Source organism: Marmota marmota, unplaced genomic scaffold (genome assembly GCF_001458135.2).
Source record: "Marmota marmota marmota unplaced genomic scaffold, marMar, whole genome shotgun sequence".
Classification (NCBI taxonomy): Eukaryota; Metazoa; Chordata; class Mammalia; order Rodentia; family Sciuridae; genus Marmota; species Marmota marmota.
Genome location: NW_026000019.1, coordinates 18,363,852 through 18,382,116, shown reverse-complemented (window position 1 = coordinate 18,382,116; position 18,265 = coordinate 18,363,852). Strand labels below are relative to the sequence as shown.

General features: G+C 37.5%; 1 protein-coding gene and 1 long non-coding RNA gene across 3 annotated transcripts in view; one reads left to right on the top strand and one right to left on the bottom strand.

The window, feature by feature from the left end:
- Window positions 1–5,385: 5,385 nt before the first annotated feature.
- LOC107147362 lies at window positions 5,386–9,225 on the top strand. The gene is made up of 2 exons (XR_007350014.1): window positions 5,386–7,516; window positions 9,153–9,225. It is a non-coding gene; the product is annotated as an uncharacterized LOC107147362 (long non-coding RNA).
- Rc3h1 (ring finger and CCCH-type domains 1) overlaps window positions 6,113–18,265 on the bottom strand; it is a 52,437-nt gene continuing 40,284 nt past the window's right edge. For both annotated transcript variants that reach the window (XM_048810017.1, XM_015491795.2), the window contains exons 17-19: window positions 16,850–17,020; window positions 15,710–15,825; window positions 6,113–13,455 (exon numbers count right to left, since the gene is read on the bottom strand). In XM_048810017.1, the coding sequence (XP_048665974.1) occupies window positions 13,305–13,455; window positions 15,710–15,825; window positions 16,850–17,020 (438 nt within the window). In that variant the 3' untranslated portion in view covers window positions 6,113–13,304. The remainder of the gene's footprint in view (window positions 13,456–15,709; window positions 15,826–16,849; window positions 17,021–18,265) is intronic.

Below are 18,265 nucleotides of genomic sequence, written 5' to 3'. Positions count from 1 at the left end.
TGTTACGGGGGGTTGAACTCAGGGGCACTCAACCACTGAGCCACATCCCCAGCCATTTTTTGTACTTTATTTAGAGACATGGTCTGACCGAGTTGCTGAGGCTGACTTGAACTTGAGGTCCTCCTGCCTCAGCCTTCTGAGCTGAGCTGCTGGGATTACAGGTATGTACCACCATGCCAGGCTTTACAACTTTTTAAGCAGCTTTCCTTCCCTTCCTTGTAATTTGTTTCCTCAAAAAGGGTTCTCACAAAGCCATTAGAATTAAATGACAACACACTGTTGTCAGACTGTGACAAAATAGGACTTTCCTTCCATTACTGTTGGAGTACAAACTGCTATAAATCTTCAAAGGGAAATTTGGAAATATCAAAATTACGAATGCACTTGTCCTTTGAGCTGGAATTTCACTGCAGGAAATTCATGCTACAGACACACTCGCCTGGGTGTAAACAAGGTCACCAATTGTGACCTGCTTCAACATAGCAAAAGATTGGAAATAACTTCCATCTACAAGGGATTATTTTTTATAATAACTAATGACAACTATTTATTTACAAGGAAATGTTTAGGGAACTAACTTCTAAATAAACCAAGCACCACAATGGAAAACCACACCATCGTCAGAAAGAATGAGGGAGCTATCTACTGCCACGGGAGCATCTCTGGAATAAAGCAGTGGGAAAGCAGCCAGGCCGTGTTCACAGTGGTGCTCCTGTTGTAACAAAGGGGAAGGTGACAGGGTGAGGTGGGCAGGAAGGGGCAGGGTAGGACTCATCAGTATGGACCTTTGAATTTAGTTTCCTGTTTTGAACATGTCCATGTGTCACCTGTGCTGAAAGGTCTTGACTTGCTGGACATCAAGACTGTGGGTGCCATGCGGAGAGGCAGCCCAGGGCAGGGTGAAGGCAATAGCAGCACAGGGAGGACCTGCAGGCTGAGCCCCTGACTGGTGACAGGAAGAATAGGGGAACCCAGCTCAGTGTCTGCAGGAGGAAAAGAAGATTTCAGGTGCCCTTCCGGCAAAACAATCTCTATTGACGGTATGGTATTTAACCATTGTCTATGATTTAACCATTACTTTGTTAGATATTAGTTTAGGTCAAACTCTTTGAGTATTTAGCCATGATATTACAATGATAGGTGCTATTTTATTTTTATTGTAGCACTGGGGATTGAACCCAGGGGCCCTCAGTTGCTGAGCTAGCTACATCCACGCCCCCCCCCCTTTTTTTTGCAATAGGGTCTTGCTATGTTGTTGATGCTGGCCTCAAACTTGCTATCCCCCTGCTTCAGCCTCCCAAGTAGCTTTGAATACAAGTATGTGCCACCATGCTTGGCTGACAGGTGCTATTTTAAAGCACATATCAGTATCTATGCTAAATGCCTCACATACATTGCCTTCTAAAGCTCTCTCATGAGCTCTACCAGGAAGATATTACTATGCCCAGCTTACAGATGAGAAACTGCTGTTTGCTAGGTTTATTACTTGCCCCAAATCACAAAGTTAACAGAGATGTGGGACTATTTTTCTCTGTTACGAGTGGAAACCAGGTTGGAAGGAGCACAGTCTCCCTGGGCTCTGCTGTTGGGGGTTAGTTTGAGGAGCCATGAAGAAAAAAGAATGATCACTTGGTCACCCTCATGTCCAGAGTTTCTTTCAAGGTCAGTGAGATCTCCTTCCTAGTCTGCCACCTGCCTCAGTGCAACTCCTGTGAGTAGGTCATTTAGCTGGTCCTTGCCAGTTGCCTCATATTCTGGGCCGATGTATTATTTTCTTTGGATCCCAGAGTAAGCCCTTGTCAAGAAACCAGAGCCAAGCTCCTCCTGTGGTTACTGAGTAACTCTAAGCTCAACTCTTCCATGGAAATTTGGCAGAACATCTGGCACAAAAAATGAAGAAGAGTCTCCAACCCCCCTGGGTGTCCAGTTTATTAGGTGATGACATTTTAATTAAGATGATTTAAAGTCAATCAAAATAAAGCCTGCATTATCATTTGACAGCTTTTAGCTGAGACTCAAAGCATCTCACTGGAATTTGTCTCTGTTCTCACAACAGTGAGAAAGTTCAGTTTGGGTTTCAGGGAAATCAAATTAAGACAGTAAATATTTATTGAACACACTCAGTGCACAGCACGGGGCCTTGAGTGTACCAGGTACTCAGTAAACATTGGTGTTTGAAGAAATTCAGATCCAGAATGTCCTATTAACAGAAAATGCTTTAAATTCCTCCTGAATGGAAAGTTCAAATTATTGAATCAGGTTTAAAAAAAAAAAAGAAGAGAAAGAAAAGAAAAAATAAAGCAAGGCTATTCATCCAGAGGGATTGTTACCTCACATGAACAGAAACAATGGGCAAGGGTACTCTTAGAAGGTTGAGCAAGAGTTTTTCATGGGGTCAAAGCTCATTGCTTATATATTAGTTCAGGAATTGGTGGAGGAGAAAAGCAGAGCATAGAGGCAGAGATAGTGGGAGAAAATTCCCTGTAGAGAAACAGGATGGTTTGGACAGAACTAGAAGCAACTTGAAGGAACTCATAGTACAGCTAGGGCCAAGTGCAGACTAGTCATGTGACAGGCCTCTGACCCACATCTTCCGAAGCCTGCTGTAGCAAAATGTGACCAAGTTCATTTGATGGTTGGGGAGGACAGGAGGATCTGGGAATGAAAGCGTGGCAGCTTTGTTTTTATTTTTTTGCAGTACTGGGGACTGAAGCTGGGGGTGCTCATGAGCTACATCTCTAGCCTCCCCCCAACTCACCAAGTATTTTGTGACAGGGACTCCTAAATTACTGAGGCTGGCCTGGAACTTGCCGTCTAATGCCTCTGCCTCCTGACTCCTGGGATCACAGCAGCACCACTGTGCCTGACTCAGCGTGGCAGTTTTGAGCCCTGCCTTCCCAAATGGCCAGTGCTAAAAAACAACAGATGTTGCTTGGGAACAAAAACTAGCACCAAGGCTGGGAAGTAGCCCAGCAGAAGTGCTTGCCTAGCAGGCGCCAGGCCCTGGGTTTGATTCAGTACTGCCCCAAACAAATGCCACCTTAGCTTCAGGGATCCTATCTTGAATGGCTGTGTTCAGCTAACCAGGAAAGAAGGGTGCTGGGGGCCAAACCCTCGCGCCTCCCACAGGTAGAGGAGGGACAGCCAGCCCACTCCAGGGAAGCAGAGCACACTCTGCTGCATGTTCAGATGTTCTCAGGTTCCCTAGCTTGTTGTGGGGAAGCAAAAGCCTCAAATATTTGACAGAAGTGAGTATAATGACTGAGGAAAATTAGAGGGTTCCTTTTAGATCACAAGGTAAGCATTTGGACCCGAGAATATAAGAGGGTGATGTCAATTGAGGTAACTACAGGTTTTCCTCACAACTGAGCACTTCAAAGGGCTCTGGTACAGGTAATGTATGAACATACCTAGTGTTGGTCATGGGACCCAAGAGGAGCAGCTGACTTTGGCAACAGCCGCCTGTTTTCCTGTTTGATAATGATAATCATGCTTGTGCCATCTGTTTGCATGGACTTGTCCCCATGGCTTCTTCTAAGCCTATTACAACAAACCCTTTTTTGCACTGACAATTGAGTCCAGGGGCGCCCTACCACTGAGCTACATACCCAGTCCTTTTTATTTTTTAATACCAGGGTCTCACTAAATTGCTGATGCTGGCCTCAAACTTGTGATCCTCCTGCCTCAGCCTCCAGAGCTGCTGGGATAACAGGCATATTTGTAATTGGACAAAATACCTTTATTTTATTTATTTTTATGTGTGCTGGGGATCAAACCCAGTGCCTTGCACATGCTAGGCAAGCACTCTACTGCTGAGCTCCAGCCTTGATCTATTTTTAAAGATAGACCTAATTCCTTTAAGTTCCATAAAAGGACCACATTCTTTTGACTGTACGTATATTCCCATACTCCCCTGGCATTGCCACCCCATCATGTAAACTGTTTCAGACCCCAGCCCTTCAGATGTAAAAACTCCTCAATCACCTTGCTCCTCCAGTTCCTTTCCCTTTGAACAGTCTCCAGGTAGTGTTAATTGTCTCATATATCACTCACTTTATTGTAATTGAAGTCTCTGATAGGCAGAAACAGTATCTTTCTGCTTCTAAAATTACCCATCACATTGAACCTTACTACCCACCAAATATAGCACTGGCACCACCTGCAGCATGATAGCCTCAGCAGCCCCCCTCCACCTTGCAGACCCACGGAGACCCCTGATGAACAGCACGCACATGGAAGTTTGAGGAACTGATGCAGTCTATTGAAGGATTGTGTAAACAGGCACATATCTAGTTCGTTTGTTCCCCTGCTTACCACCCTTCCTTGCATTTCCTTTACCTTCAGAATAAATTCAAACCAACATTTTAGCATGATCTACGGGCCTCCATGATCTGGCTCTGCCTTCTCTCAAGCCACTTGGGCCTGCTGTAGCTGCAATGACATGAAAGTTTCTTCAACTCGGCCCCTTTCTTCCTTCAGAATTCATACATCCTATCTTCTCACTAGGAGTCTTGCCTCCAATATCCACTCTCCCCGCCCCACCATTCTTACCTTCAAGGCAACTTACAGCTGACCAGGCAGGCGAGTTCTTCCTTGTATAGTCTCAGGGATCCTTACTTTTCTGAGAATGGCAATGGTTGAGTAACTTACTTCTCTGCCACTATTTTAAAACTGTGTACTTGGGCTGGGGTTGTGGAGTGCTCACCTAGCATATATGAGGCCCTGGGATCAATCCTCAGCACCACATAAATAAATAAACAAAATGTTAAAAAGTTCTACAATCTTCTCTTTATCTTCTATATTGTTATGCACATGCAGAATACTCAATAAATTAGGAGGGACTACTGAAGTATTTGAGGAGTAGTTGATAAATTCACTTTTATATGCTAGTTATTCCAAAAAAGGGTGGTAGCCATTTGTGCTATGAGCCAACATGATGGTAAGCAGTTTATACTAGTTAATCACTGCAGATTGCTGGGCACTGGGATTGAAGTCCATACTAGCCTATGTGTTAGCTAAGAGGTCAGAAAGTGCACTGCTTGTGAGCAGGATAGGCCTAGGTAAGTGCAAAAAGACATGTCTGGTTTTGCAGTTCCCACTCTGGATTTTTATAACCATTAAGGGATGCTGCAGCAGTTACCATCTCCTATGAACAACTTTCTTTACTCTGGCCTCTTCCCTCAAGGTCAGATGTGACACCACTGGATAGTTCATTGCTAATTGATGGTAAGGTTTATAACCTTCACTGGTAATGATGTCTATTATTTTTAAAAAAAATATTTATTTTTTATTTAGTTGTTGATGGACCTTTATTTACTTTTTATATGGTGCTGAGAACCAACATGTGTAACGTGTGAGGCAAGCGCTCTACTGCTGAGCTACAACTCCAGCTCCTTAAAAATATTTATTTTAAAGGAAACTCCAGCCATTGTCAGTTCTTGCTTCTTTAAAAAAAAATGTGGATTATTTTCTTTAGTAACCATGTTGTTATTATTATATTGAACAAAACCATCATTCACCTAATATCCAATACTTGGTCAGATTTCCCTAACTATAAAATGTCAGGGGTATCGATATGGCTCAGTGATAGATTAATAATCCCTTCTCCTCCCATTTTTTTCCCTTTATGCTATTGAGTTGCTGCCTGATGTATATGGTCTCATGGCTATAAACTTACATTTATCCTCTGCCAGGAATGACTAGTAGGCAGGGAATTCAAAAAAAATTAGGAAGTCACTAAGAATGAAAAGACATATACTTTGCCTCATGAAGATACCCAGAAGAAGACCATTTTGCTTTAGGACAAAAATGGTCCTGATGAGAAGGCACAAAAACCAAGGTGCTGGATGTCAGCTGCGGTCTCACTGAATACTGGTCCTGTGTCTCAGAACCACTGTGCATCAAATGAAGGAATCTGGACCACAGCATATTTAACAGTGGACCCATTCTCATGAAATCCACACAAAGGGGGATGTACAAGTATGTGTGTGCTTGTGGAAATTAGCCATTTATTTATTTTTCATCTACAAAACACTTCCCCCAAACGGTGTAAGAGTATAACCCCAATGATTGAATAAGACAACACAGACTCATTTACAAAACAGACTACACATTACTCATTAATTTATCATTTAATATAAATGCTGACAGAAAGCAGATAAAGACCTTGTAGACACGTTCATATATTTACAATCCAAATGGTGAATCACCTCCTTCTACTTGTTAAAATAAATCCTTTTATCTGCAACTCATGGGAGCCTTAAACACTAATTAGGAGCAACAAGAGGCTGAGTCAGTTTCCAAGGTAATAAAGAAAGGAAATAGCATTTTAACAAAATGTGGCATCTTGATACAAACAACATGCACACAAATAATAGAAAATAGAAAAAGATGGCCCTAATCCTCTCAAATCTGCAAAAAGTGGAACTTGTACTTATTCAGTCAGAGTTTTGCTGCTCTAAACAGTCCTATCATTTTTTTTTCCACCTCATTTATTCTGAAGGCTGCTTAAAAATTAGAAATACTAAATAGATTTTAAAAGAGAGGAAATGGTCCATTTCAAACAAGGTTCCCTGCCCACCCATTCCAAAAGAACTTTCAGATAAGTCATTACAAAGTCTTCGAACAAGATTTCACAGTTTGCCAGATGCTACGGAATTATTCACAACTTGTGAAATCCCAATCCATTGTCTATTTTCACTTTTTTAAGAATTGGAAACATTTGGAAAAAGTAAAATTTCACAAAATTCAGCAATTAAAAATCAGCTGTCACTTTAAGGCTGAACATTAAGTTTTTAAAAATTTCTGAACAGGTGGGTAGAGACAGGCCCCAAAAAAAAAAAAAAACAAAAACACAACCTCAAACCAAATAAACAAACCCAGGAATGCAAGAAAACCTTTAAAAAATGACATTTTATCTAGCACTGATTTATAAGAATAAGAGAAAGAATTCTTACTATCCAAAATTCTAAGTGATTTCATTAAATCTCTTATAACCTGACTCAAATCTCAAGGGCTCCTTTATTCACCTAGATTATTTTTGTCTTGTTAAGTATACCTCTGCAGGGCACAATCACATACAATCAATACGATTGGTAAATTACACAAGCTCTATCCCAAGCAAATATGCATCAATGTTAAAAAGTTATTATTATTTTTTTTTAAAAAACAAAACAAAATAAAATCCACCCAAAAAGGTGATAATGACTGCAGAATGTCTCTGGGAGACTGGTATGAGCCTAAAGACCAATTGAGCAGAGAAAAAAGGGTTGCAGGGGGCAATGGGAAGAGACCACACACATCAAGAGGAATCTGACAACTGGAAAATGTTTTAAGTGGGTGAAAGGTTTTTGTTCATTATCTTAATTCACTTTTTCCATTGTTCATGTTTCCAAGTCATAGATTCATCATAAAGCTAATGAAGTCCATGACCAACAAATAAAATGAAAGAAAAAAATTTTTCTTCAAGTTCTATTCATTCCCAGAATGTGGGAAAAAGACAAAGGATGAAAAAGGGGTAAGTATGAACACGCAGGCAACATCTGAAAAAAGTAGTCTGAAGATAGTGTTTCAATTGAACAGATAAAGGTAAATATTAGAGGCAAAAAAAGCTTAAAATGCCTTTAAATCAAAGGAATATTTTATGGGCTAATTCAGATATTATTGTGAGAAAGGCAACCAATAATGAAGAGAGGTAACACTAAGCATTTTTAATTTTTTAAAAACCCAGGCCAAAAAAAAAGCAACCATCCAATTATCAACCCACTATTTGTTCCCACCCTTTTTTGACCCTCTCACATGCCCCACCTGACAGTTTCCAGTTATAAGACAACTCTGAGTGTACAACCTAAAACGGATGCCAAAGACTTGTGAGCTGTCTGCTTAGAGTTAAAAAAAAAAACAAAAACAAAAACAAGAACACAAAACCAAAGAAAAGCCAGAGACAGTGGAATTTCAATATAAGAAAACAAGTCACGTTATCTAGTATATAATAAACATACATTAGGATAACAAACTCCACAGGATTTTATTTCTCTAAACACACATTTTAGACACAATATTGTCTACAGGTTTAAGTTTTCCACCTTGGGTTGTTGTGCCTTAATTTCTAGTGAAAATAAATATTACTTTAGGGATGTTTTGCTCAGGACAAAATTTAGGGGAAATTCAGTGTTTGGCTGAAAACTCTGAGGCTCTGAAAACCAGGGTTCCAGTAGTGAGGTAACCCTGCGACCACACATGGTTGCAAAGGGCTCTGGACCCACTCTGCTCAGTGCAGTATTGAAAACCCACCTATTGGGAACATTACTGATTAATAAAAGGTGTCACTTATTCCTGGTGTTGGCAGTTTCTTATTCTTAATTAACATTATAGCTAGTATTACTTATTAATTAGAATTTACTGTGAAAAGACTTTTAGCAATCACAAAAACAAAAATCTTAAAATTTCAAATCTTAAGTTATTTACTCTAGTAAATAGTACCTTTTGACAAAACAGCTTTAAGTGGCTCAGAAAAGTGGAATTGAGAATTTAAAAAAAATTAACTGCAATTCATCTACAATTCCCAATAAGTCATTTCAGCAGAAAAATTTCATAAAGCTGAGCTGAAGCAACAATAAATATAAAAATAAAAGCTGTCCAAGGTAGAAATGTAGATGTGGATCAGCCAGAGGGCATGAGGGACAATGATACCAGCAGTAGACAGTTTGTCTGTTTAGTCCCCAAAGCTGAATACAATCTGTTTTTAATTTGGCAGCTCTGATTTTAACTTCCAGGGGAAGAGATCACTTTACAACACTGTAACCATGTATCATCAATTAAAATTTTAATGAACTAGGACTATTTTTAAGATAAAGGTTTAAGTGAACACTGCAGTTAATTTTCAGACAAGTTATTAATTTCTTCTAAAAGTAACTGGGCCATTTCTCCTAATGAAATATCATTATAGGTGGTTTTTACAGATATCTATGAAGCCTTTACTCAGTTCTTTAAAATGAAAAAAAGTGGAAAAAAGATAGCGAGACTTCCATCCACCACCATGGGTGTATACATATATATATATATTATATATATGTAAAAGGAAATGAATCCTCTTTAGTGAAAAGAATTTTATTTTTCTCTGAATCTGACTACAATTAATTATTTCTCACTAGCCAGATACTCAGGAAGATTACCCAGTTCCATGACCTGACCATCCTGAGAGTGTATCATCCTTCAGGCACAAGTGAAAAAACAAAACCATGGGAGATGCTATTATAAGAAGATAGTCTCAAAAAAGGCAGGTGGTTGCTTACTCAATATTGTAAAAGAAGACATTCACTGGTTTAGAAAAAATGATGAATTTCCATTACTTTTTACATTTTATAAGGCCAGCTAACTTTAACAGTTAACTTTAGATAAATCTACACAGTACAGTCAATTCACAAATACTAAAAGGTTTCACAATCAAAATGGCTACTGCATCCCCCCAAACCAAAACAGTAAAGCACAAGTCTTTGGCTCTCCCTTAAAGAAAACAGCAGGTTACCATTCTTAACCAGACCTCTGTTTGCCTACCAGTAGGGCAAATACCACATTTGTGCATCACTGAGTAATAACACCATTAGAAAAGGCAACTTCACAGAAGTTATTGGCTAAGCGAATTCATTTGAATGCTCTGTTTTGAGGCAGCAAACTGTCACTGTTACAGATTGGGAAGGGCAGTGGGTAAGTCAAGGGGAAACTGCAGAATGGAAAAGGGTCAGGGGAAAAAACAAAACGTTCATGGGAAAACTTAGGAATTAAATTTTGAGCTCCAACAATGGGGACCCATGCAAAAATCTGATGGAGTTACATACTCAAAGTAGCAAATAAGAATCATATCAATTTGTTATCTTTCAGGCAAACGAATAAATACATGGAAAAGTAGGAAAAGGGAAGGGAAATAAGATGGGAGAAGGGAATCACCCACATTAATGCTGTACCAAACCAATTTCTATACATTCTGAGTAGTTGACATTAAGAATAGTGTCATTATCATTTGAGTAATATTACTACTAGGAACTTATTCTATAACTAACTTCTTCTCAATTAGAAAATAAAGAATAGATCTTTGGTCACTTTAGGCTCTGTACATTAGCCAAAAAAAGGGCATCTATTAGACTTACCTTTTGACAATATCTATAAATTAAAAAAAAAAAAATTACATGTAAGACAGGAAACTGAGCCTGGACATCTTATTCTCAATTCTTCTACACTTTTCCAGAAACCCCTTGAAAAAATAATCCAAAACACTTTTTCTATTCCTCTTTATAATAAAATCTAACTTTGTTATCTAAACAAGAGTGAACACAATGCTCATTACTCCTATCTTAACCCTTTCAGAACTGTTGATGGAGTTCATTTGAGATTTCCAAGACTTGCTTTTGAAAAGCACAAGATCATCTCCAGAAGAAACTAATTTTTAAAAGGAAGCACAAAAAACTATATTTCCTACCTGATTGGTTTCACTTCTAATGTCTCTAAAGGCACAAATAAATTTAAAAAGCCAGGAAAAAAAAAATCAATGCTTTCCAGATTTTGATAAAAAAGCAGTTACAGAGTCAAGTGGTTATGCCCTAATAGGCCATTTACCTTTACTGGCTCCTCATAACACAAAGTATATCCAAGAGAAAAACAACAACAAAATGTTCCTCCCCCAAGTTTAGGGGTTTTAATAAATTCCCAAACCTGTTGGAGGGCACTAGGAAAGCTGTAACAGTTTCCAGCAGGTAAGGGAGAATGGCTAATTTAAAACAGCTGAACAAGAAGATGGTCTACATTCTGCTTTTCTATCCAAACAGACTGCCTCTAGAGTGTGGGGACAGGAAGGGCTATAGCTAGAATTCATGCCAGAAAAGACTTTTTTTTTTTTTGCCCCCAAATGAAAATACATTTAAAAAAAGGCATTAGTGTATATGGAGAAAATAAGAACAAGAATGAAAGAATTTGAGTTACTAGGGGAATGGAACTACTTTACTTTTATTCCTAACCTCAACAAAAATCATTACCCATAAATTCTTTTCTAATAGCAGAATCATTCCAACTTCCAAAATAAACCAACTGCTTCTAAAACTTAGGAATTATCTGACATGTCCAAAGGAGAAATAAGATAGGTCCAAATTTGCCTACAGAAGGTTGGAGGCAAATAATGTTGGCTTTTATATAAAGAAATTAAAATTCTTAAGACTGTCAGACATAACAAAAGTTTCTTTCCTTCTCCCAATAAACAATAAGTACTTAAAGTGTAAATATAATAGGGTTTTTATTTTTAAAAAGGTCAAAAAAAGCAAATGTATGAATGTATTTTTTCAAAAAAAGGAAATGTATGTATCAACTGAAAAAATGCCTCACCTTCGTTCAGTGCTTCTACCTCCCAATCAGTCATTTTATCGCAACAGCTGCGCTCATGCGAAGAAATCCTTAAAACATACCCAATATATATACAGATATAGCTATGTATATATGTATATATATAATATATATATATATAAATTTTTATTTAAATAAAAAAGAAAGCTCGAATCCCAAGCCAAATGTGTATATCAAATCCTTGACCAGCCAGGTCTGTAGGGCATAATCAAATTCAATGTGAAATAGTATATAAACACGGTGCCTTGACTGGGCAAATTAAATAATCGCTACTCAAAAGAGTGTTCGGTTTGGACTCTCCTACTGGTAGGCAATGGCAGGACTGTATTACCCTTCCCACCCACCCCCATTTGTTTCAGTTAATAATATAATGGACACAGAGCTTAGACTGAGGCTGTTAGGACCTCAGCAGGAGTTAAGGGTTAAGAATATAAGAAACAAGAAAAATATAAACTTTTGCTTTTACCCAACCAAAGCAATGCAGTAACTTATTACATAACCAGTGCTTTCTGATTTAGTAGTATAATCCAAAAAGGGACACTAAAAATATCAGGCAAACAGTGGACAGAGAGAGTGAAATAATCCCCACAAAACATGCTTTATAGGGGTTAAGTATAGACTCAGGGTATCAGAATATGTGCAGCAGAACTAAAAATTAAAAAAAAAAATTCTTCCTCTTTGCAAAATTTTCTTGAACAAAGTTTATAAAGGCTGGAATCCAAATCTATGAAAATTGATTTCAAAATATTTACTACTTATTTATGCTAATAATTTGGGATAGCAAGCAGTGATCAATTCACAAACCAGCCTTAAGATTCAGGCAGTTTTATATCTGCCAAATCTTTTTTGAAATCCGAGGGCTCCAGTACACAGGGGTTTTATTTTATGCTTTTGTAAGTTTTGAGAGTAAAAGAAATAATGTGTCCATATTTCATTTACTGAAAAAAGGTGTCCCTGTTTAAAGTGTTAATTTTAAAACATGGATGATTGTCCTGTTTTTAAGCATTCTGATTTTAGCAAAGTTTAATAATAAAAAAAAAGCTTCAAATTTCCAACCATGAGCTCAATAGCTAATATACTAATTGTGTATTTTTAGTGCTAACAAATTACATTTCACTCTTAATCTTCATTTAAATCTCATCAAAAAGGACACACTGAATTGCCTTTCTGATTACATTAATAGAATGCAAAGGATCCTTAACAGGGAGCTAAAACATTAGCTGTTAATTCTCTTTCTTAAAAGTTGAAAATAAAACCCTTCTAAATGGTTGGTTAACAACAAAAGTTTTAATGTCATAGCAAAACATTTTTTTATCCATGAACCTAGTGATCCAAAAAGGAAAAAATTCTAAATAACAGGTCTGAGAAATTTAGTTTGCTGCACATTTTCTAGTAACTCAGTCTATTGTCTCTGTTTCTCAAGCACCACAGAATTCTAAGAAACACCAGTGCTTTTTGTCTGTTTTAGTTTAAGGAGTGGTGAGAGTTGGAAAGGACTGGAGGTAAGGAATTATACACTGGGTATGTAATAATACCAAAATACAAGAAAAACCTACTTCATTAAGATCATACAATTAATCAAACAGAGTGTATATATAATATCATCATCTTTTTTTAAAGCCCTGGATCCAAGGCGTCCAAAGTTATTAAAATAAAGTTCATTCACAGAACAAAAACAAATTTAATCTGAATTGCTTGCAGATACTGCTAATTTTCTTTTTCTTTAAATTAAAAAAAAAATGCGTTAACGTGAACTATGTGCAGGGTTTGTTTTTAGTAGTGGTGTTTGTACACATTGCCTCTGGTGCTTTTCCTGGATTTCTCTGACCACTCTTAGAGAGAACACATTTAGAAGTCATCCATTCTTCTACCCAAATTGATTAGGAGCAGAAGAGAATATTAGGATTCCTCATGTTTTAGGGAGCAGAACTGGGAGTAACTCCGGATCTCTGGGAGTCATTGTTATCTCCTCCTCCCTCTGGGTCCTCTGATAGGTTCAGAGAGCTGGTCTTGTTTGACAGGAGGCTGATATTCTCTTGTGTCAAGGCTGATCCATTCGGTATATCACTGTTAACATTAAAAAAAAAAAAAAAAAAAAAGGAGTTACAATTTTTAAAAAGAGGAGGAAAAAAATCAATTATTTAGTAGAATAAAATCAACAGGGTCATCATTGAATACCATAGAAAAATATATAAATGGATTCCAAATTTTAATTTACAGCTCTTCATTCACGTTTTAATATAGGGTTGGCAAAATAAAAGTAGGTAGCTTCCTGATTGTAAATAAAGTTTCACTGGAATATAGCCTGCTCATGTATTTATGTATTGTCTGCTACTATTAAGAGCAGAGTTAGAAGATGCAACAAAAACTATAAAGCCCATACCTTAAAATTTTAACCAAATGGTCTTTTAGAAAAAGTGCTGACTTCTGATTTAGCGAGTTTACTAGTATAGATTATTTTTTTGCAGTGCTGAGGATCAAGCCCAAAGCAAGCACTAACTACTGGAATATATGCCTAGCCCTAGGAAATTCTTTTCAATCTAAGATAACACATGGATTTAAAATAGCCAAAAGCCAAGAATGAAAATAACAGGGTATTAGAAATTCTTGCTGTCATCAGAAGGTCAACTCAGGACTATGCACTCAAAAAGACTCAAAGTAGCCTAATAAAATAATTAAAGGTCTGCAATTAATTTCAACATTATTTATTGCAGGATTATTCAGGATAGTTGATATATATTTTCCATAGCTGTAACAGGATATGAATAGGACAGATCAATCAAAACCTAGAGGGCAGGGTTGTAGGTGGGTAGATTTGCAAAAACAACAGGCTAAACACTCCCAATACTTTAAAAGATAGGAAAAATTTTAACTCTGGGTGTTGGGATTACAAGTGATATATATTTAAAAAACAATTTTTTTTTTTTTTCAGGACTGGGGACTGAACCCAGACCTCACACAAGCTAGGCAAGCACTAAGATACATTCTTTTTAAATTCTGAGACAGGATCTTGATACACTGCCCAGCTTGACCTCAAACTTGCAATGCTCCTATACCTTAGTCTCCTTAGTTACTGGGATTACAGAAGTGTACCACCATGTCCCACCACACAGGATTTTAAAATTTATCTTGGGGGCAGGGAATAGGAGGACAGTAGAATTAATCTGATATAACTTTCCTAGCCTTATATTTGAATACACGACCAGGATAACTGCATCATGTACAACCACAAGAATAGGATCCTAGTTAGAATAAGCTATACTCCATGTATGTTTTCATATGCCAAAATACACTCTACTGTCATGTATATCTAAAAAGAACAAATTTATAAAATAAAAAGTTATCTTGATTTAAAACTTTCAATTTCTTACATCTTTTTTAATAACATATTTAATGTAAGGAGTGGTGTTAAGGATGTAGCTTAGGGTTAAAGTTTGCAAATATTATGCATGAGGCTCTGGATTTAATCCGCGGCACCAAAAAACTAGAATATATTACTTTTATCATTTAAAAATAAGGCTATATTTAATATAAATTAAAATAAAGAAGATAACAAAGTAAGAAACTTTGTTAGGAATTAAAAGATAATTCAACCCTGAGTCTAAATTCTATAACTCCTAGATTAATATAAAAATATTCTGCTCTGAATATACATAAAATAATGTTATTTAAAAAAATCAAAACATTAGCTGGGCGTGGTGGCTCACGCCTGTAATCCCAGAGACCGAGGCAGGGTGATTGTGGGTTCAAAGCCAACCCCAGCAATTTATCGAGGCCCTAAGAAACTTGGCAAGACCCTGTCTCTAAATAAAATACAGAAAAAGAGCTGGGGACATGGCTCAGTGGTTAAACCAGGGGTGGTTTAATCCTTGGTGCCAAAAAACAAAAACAAAACAAAACAAAACTCTAAACAAACCAAAAGATTTTTTTATATATATTTTATTTTATTTTTTTTAGTTGTAGATGGACACACACTTATTTATTTTTATGTGGTGCTGAGGATCAAACCCAGGGCCTCGCATGTGCTAGGCGAGCACTCTACTGCTGAGCCACAACCCCAGCCCAAACCAAAAGATTTATAAAGGGTATTCTGGTATGACCACAAAACATAATATTTTCTTTTGGCCATATTGAGGATTGAACCCAGAGGTACTATACCACTGAGATATATGCTCAGCCTTATTGGTTTTTTATTCTGAGTCAGGGCCTTGGCAAATTCCTCTTGCCTCAGCTTCCCAAGTAGCTGGGATTATAGGTGGCATTATTTTTCTTTTGTATATTTTTTTGTTTAATAAGACTATGAAAATGTCCCCTTCTTTACCTGAATGTCAATGTAAGGTCCTCAGCTGGAACCTTGTTTTGTGGTTCTGGTTGTCCATTTTCTGCTTGCTTACTTGTATTCAATTTGGTTTTCATGTCCAGAGAACACTGGTTCTCCTTTGAAAGAGAAGGAAATAAAAGCCAGTTATCTTGTATTTAATGGTGCTAATGGGAAAGATTAATACAGATGATACAAACTGATGATCCAGAAATTACATTTTTTAAAAAAATATTTTTTAGTTGTTGATGGACCTTTATTTTATTTATTTGTATGTGGTGCTGAGAATCGAACCCAGTGCCTCATGTATGCTAGGCAAGCACTCTACCACTGAGCCACAACCCCAGCCCCTACATTTAGTTTTATAAAAGAACAAGGAAACAGGCAAACTAGAAGAAAAACACACACAAAAGTGTAATGGGTACAACCCACCTGTTTGCTATGGATTTAATCCCTGGCACCAAAAAACTAGAATATATTACTTTTATCATTTAAAACATAAGGCTATATTTAATATAAATTAAAACAAAGAGAAGAAGACAACACAGTAAAAAACTTTGTTAGGAATTAATGCTTGGCCATAGGGGAAAATGCATCAAAACTAACATGGAAAAGACACATGAGAACTGCATCTCACTCACAAAAATAGGTCATCAATAACTTAAAAGGCTGGGGGCTGGAGCTGTAGCTCAGTGGAAGAGTGCCTGCCTTGCACGTGTGAAGCACTGGGTTCGATCCTCAGCACAACATAAAAACAAAATAGGGGTATTGTGTACAACTACAACTAAAAAAAATAAATACTTAAAGAATGTTACTTGGTAAATATATCTTTATATAACATAATGCAAAATAGTAAACATCATCTCATCTCCTTCCCTATTGATATTTTAAACAGAAATTTAAGAATTCCTAATTAATCACCATGTTTTCCCTAAAGAATCCTACAACAAAGAATACATCCAAACCAAATGAGAGTAAGGAGAGGAAGGATCCAACATAGGCAGAAGCTCATCTTCATGAGAATTATTCTACTCATTAGAATGCCTTAGACGAGCTCCAGATGATTCAAGAACTCTACAGTCATGTGACACACCACACAGGTTTCACTTCACTTTCCCTCTTCTTTCTCATCATAACACTCACCATACTTAGTTCCCGGGTTCTCTTCCCAATTTCCCTTTCCACTTGATGCAGTTCCAAGCTCAACTGCTCACTTGAGATCATTCCAGGCCACTTTGGAGGAGGCGGCGGCAGCTGTGGCTGTCCCGCCAAGGTGTTTGCTTCCCTCTGCAACACCAGCCTGTTACTAACGGCCTAGTGTATAAAGCCAAGAACATACATATGTCAACACACTTTCACCATGCACAGAATAACTAGGTCCATTTTCAGACCACAGCTATTTAACCTTACCACCCAGGTATTTGCAATAAAAATGATGCAACATAAAGTGCAATCTCTTTCAAGTACCATGTAAATTGAAAAAAAATAAAAGGTATTTAAATTAGATAAATAGTAATTTCATCTTAGATATAATATAAATTCTATTTTTTTGTGGTACTAGGGATTGAACCTAGGAGTGCTCTACCACTAAGCTATATCCCTACCTCTTTTTTATTTTTTGAGAGGTCTTGCTAAATTGCAGGGGCTGGCCTTGAACTTGGGATCCTTCTGCCTCAGCCTCCCAAGTCACTGGGAATACAGATGTTTGTCACCACACCTGGCTAAAAATTATTTTTTTAAATATTTATTTTTTAGTTGTAGATGGATACAATATATTGTTTTATATTGTGAGCCCACATCCCCAACCCTGTTTTGTATTTAATTTTGAGACAGGGTCCTACTGAGTTGCTTACAACCTCACCATTGCTGAGGCGAACTTTGAACTCACAATCCTCCTGACTTAGCTTCCTGAGCTGGTGGGATTACAGGTGTGTGCCACCGCCCAGCACTAGGCAAGTGCTCTACTACTGAGCCACACTCCAGCCCCATACTTTCTTATTTAAAAGAGAAGTCAACTATTAATGTGTATCTCCCCCTACCTTTTATGATTCTTTTTTTTTTTTTTTAAACAGCACTGGGGATTGAACTCAGTGTCTCACTCATGCTAAGCCAACACTCTAGCTATTAGCTATCCCCCAGTCTCACTAAATTGCCCAGGCTGGCCTCTATAATCTCCCAAGTAGCTGAGATTATAGGTGTGCAGCACCATGCCCAGCTTTCTTCTTTTACTGGTTGTTAATTTTCTCTAAGGTAAATTCTACAATCTTAATAAAACCTCAAGAACGGCAGCCAGGCACAATGGTGCATGTATATAATCCCAGTGATTCAAGAGGCCAAGGCAGGAGGATCATAAGTTTGAGGTCAGCCTTGGCAACTTAGTGAGACCATGTCCCAAAAATAAAATAAACAGGGTTACACAGTGGCAGTGTGCCCTTCAAGTTTAATCCCCAGTACTGCAAAACAAAACAAAGCAACAAAGCAAAGCAAAACCCTCAAAAATGACTAAGACTTTTAAGTATAAAAAGTTAAATATTCAGTAAGCTTCCAAATAATACTGAT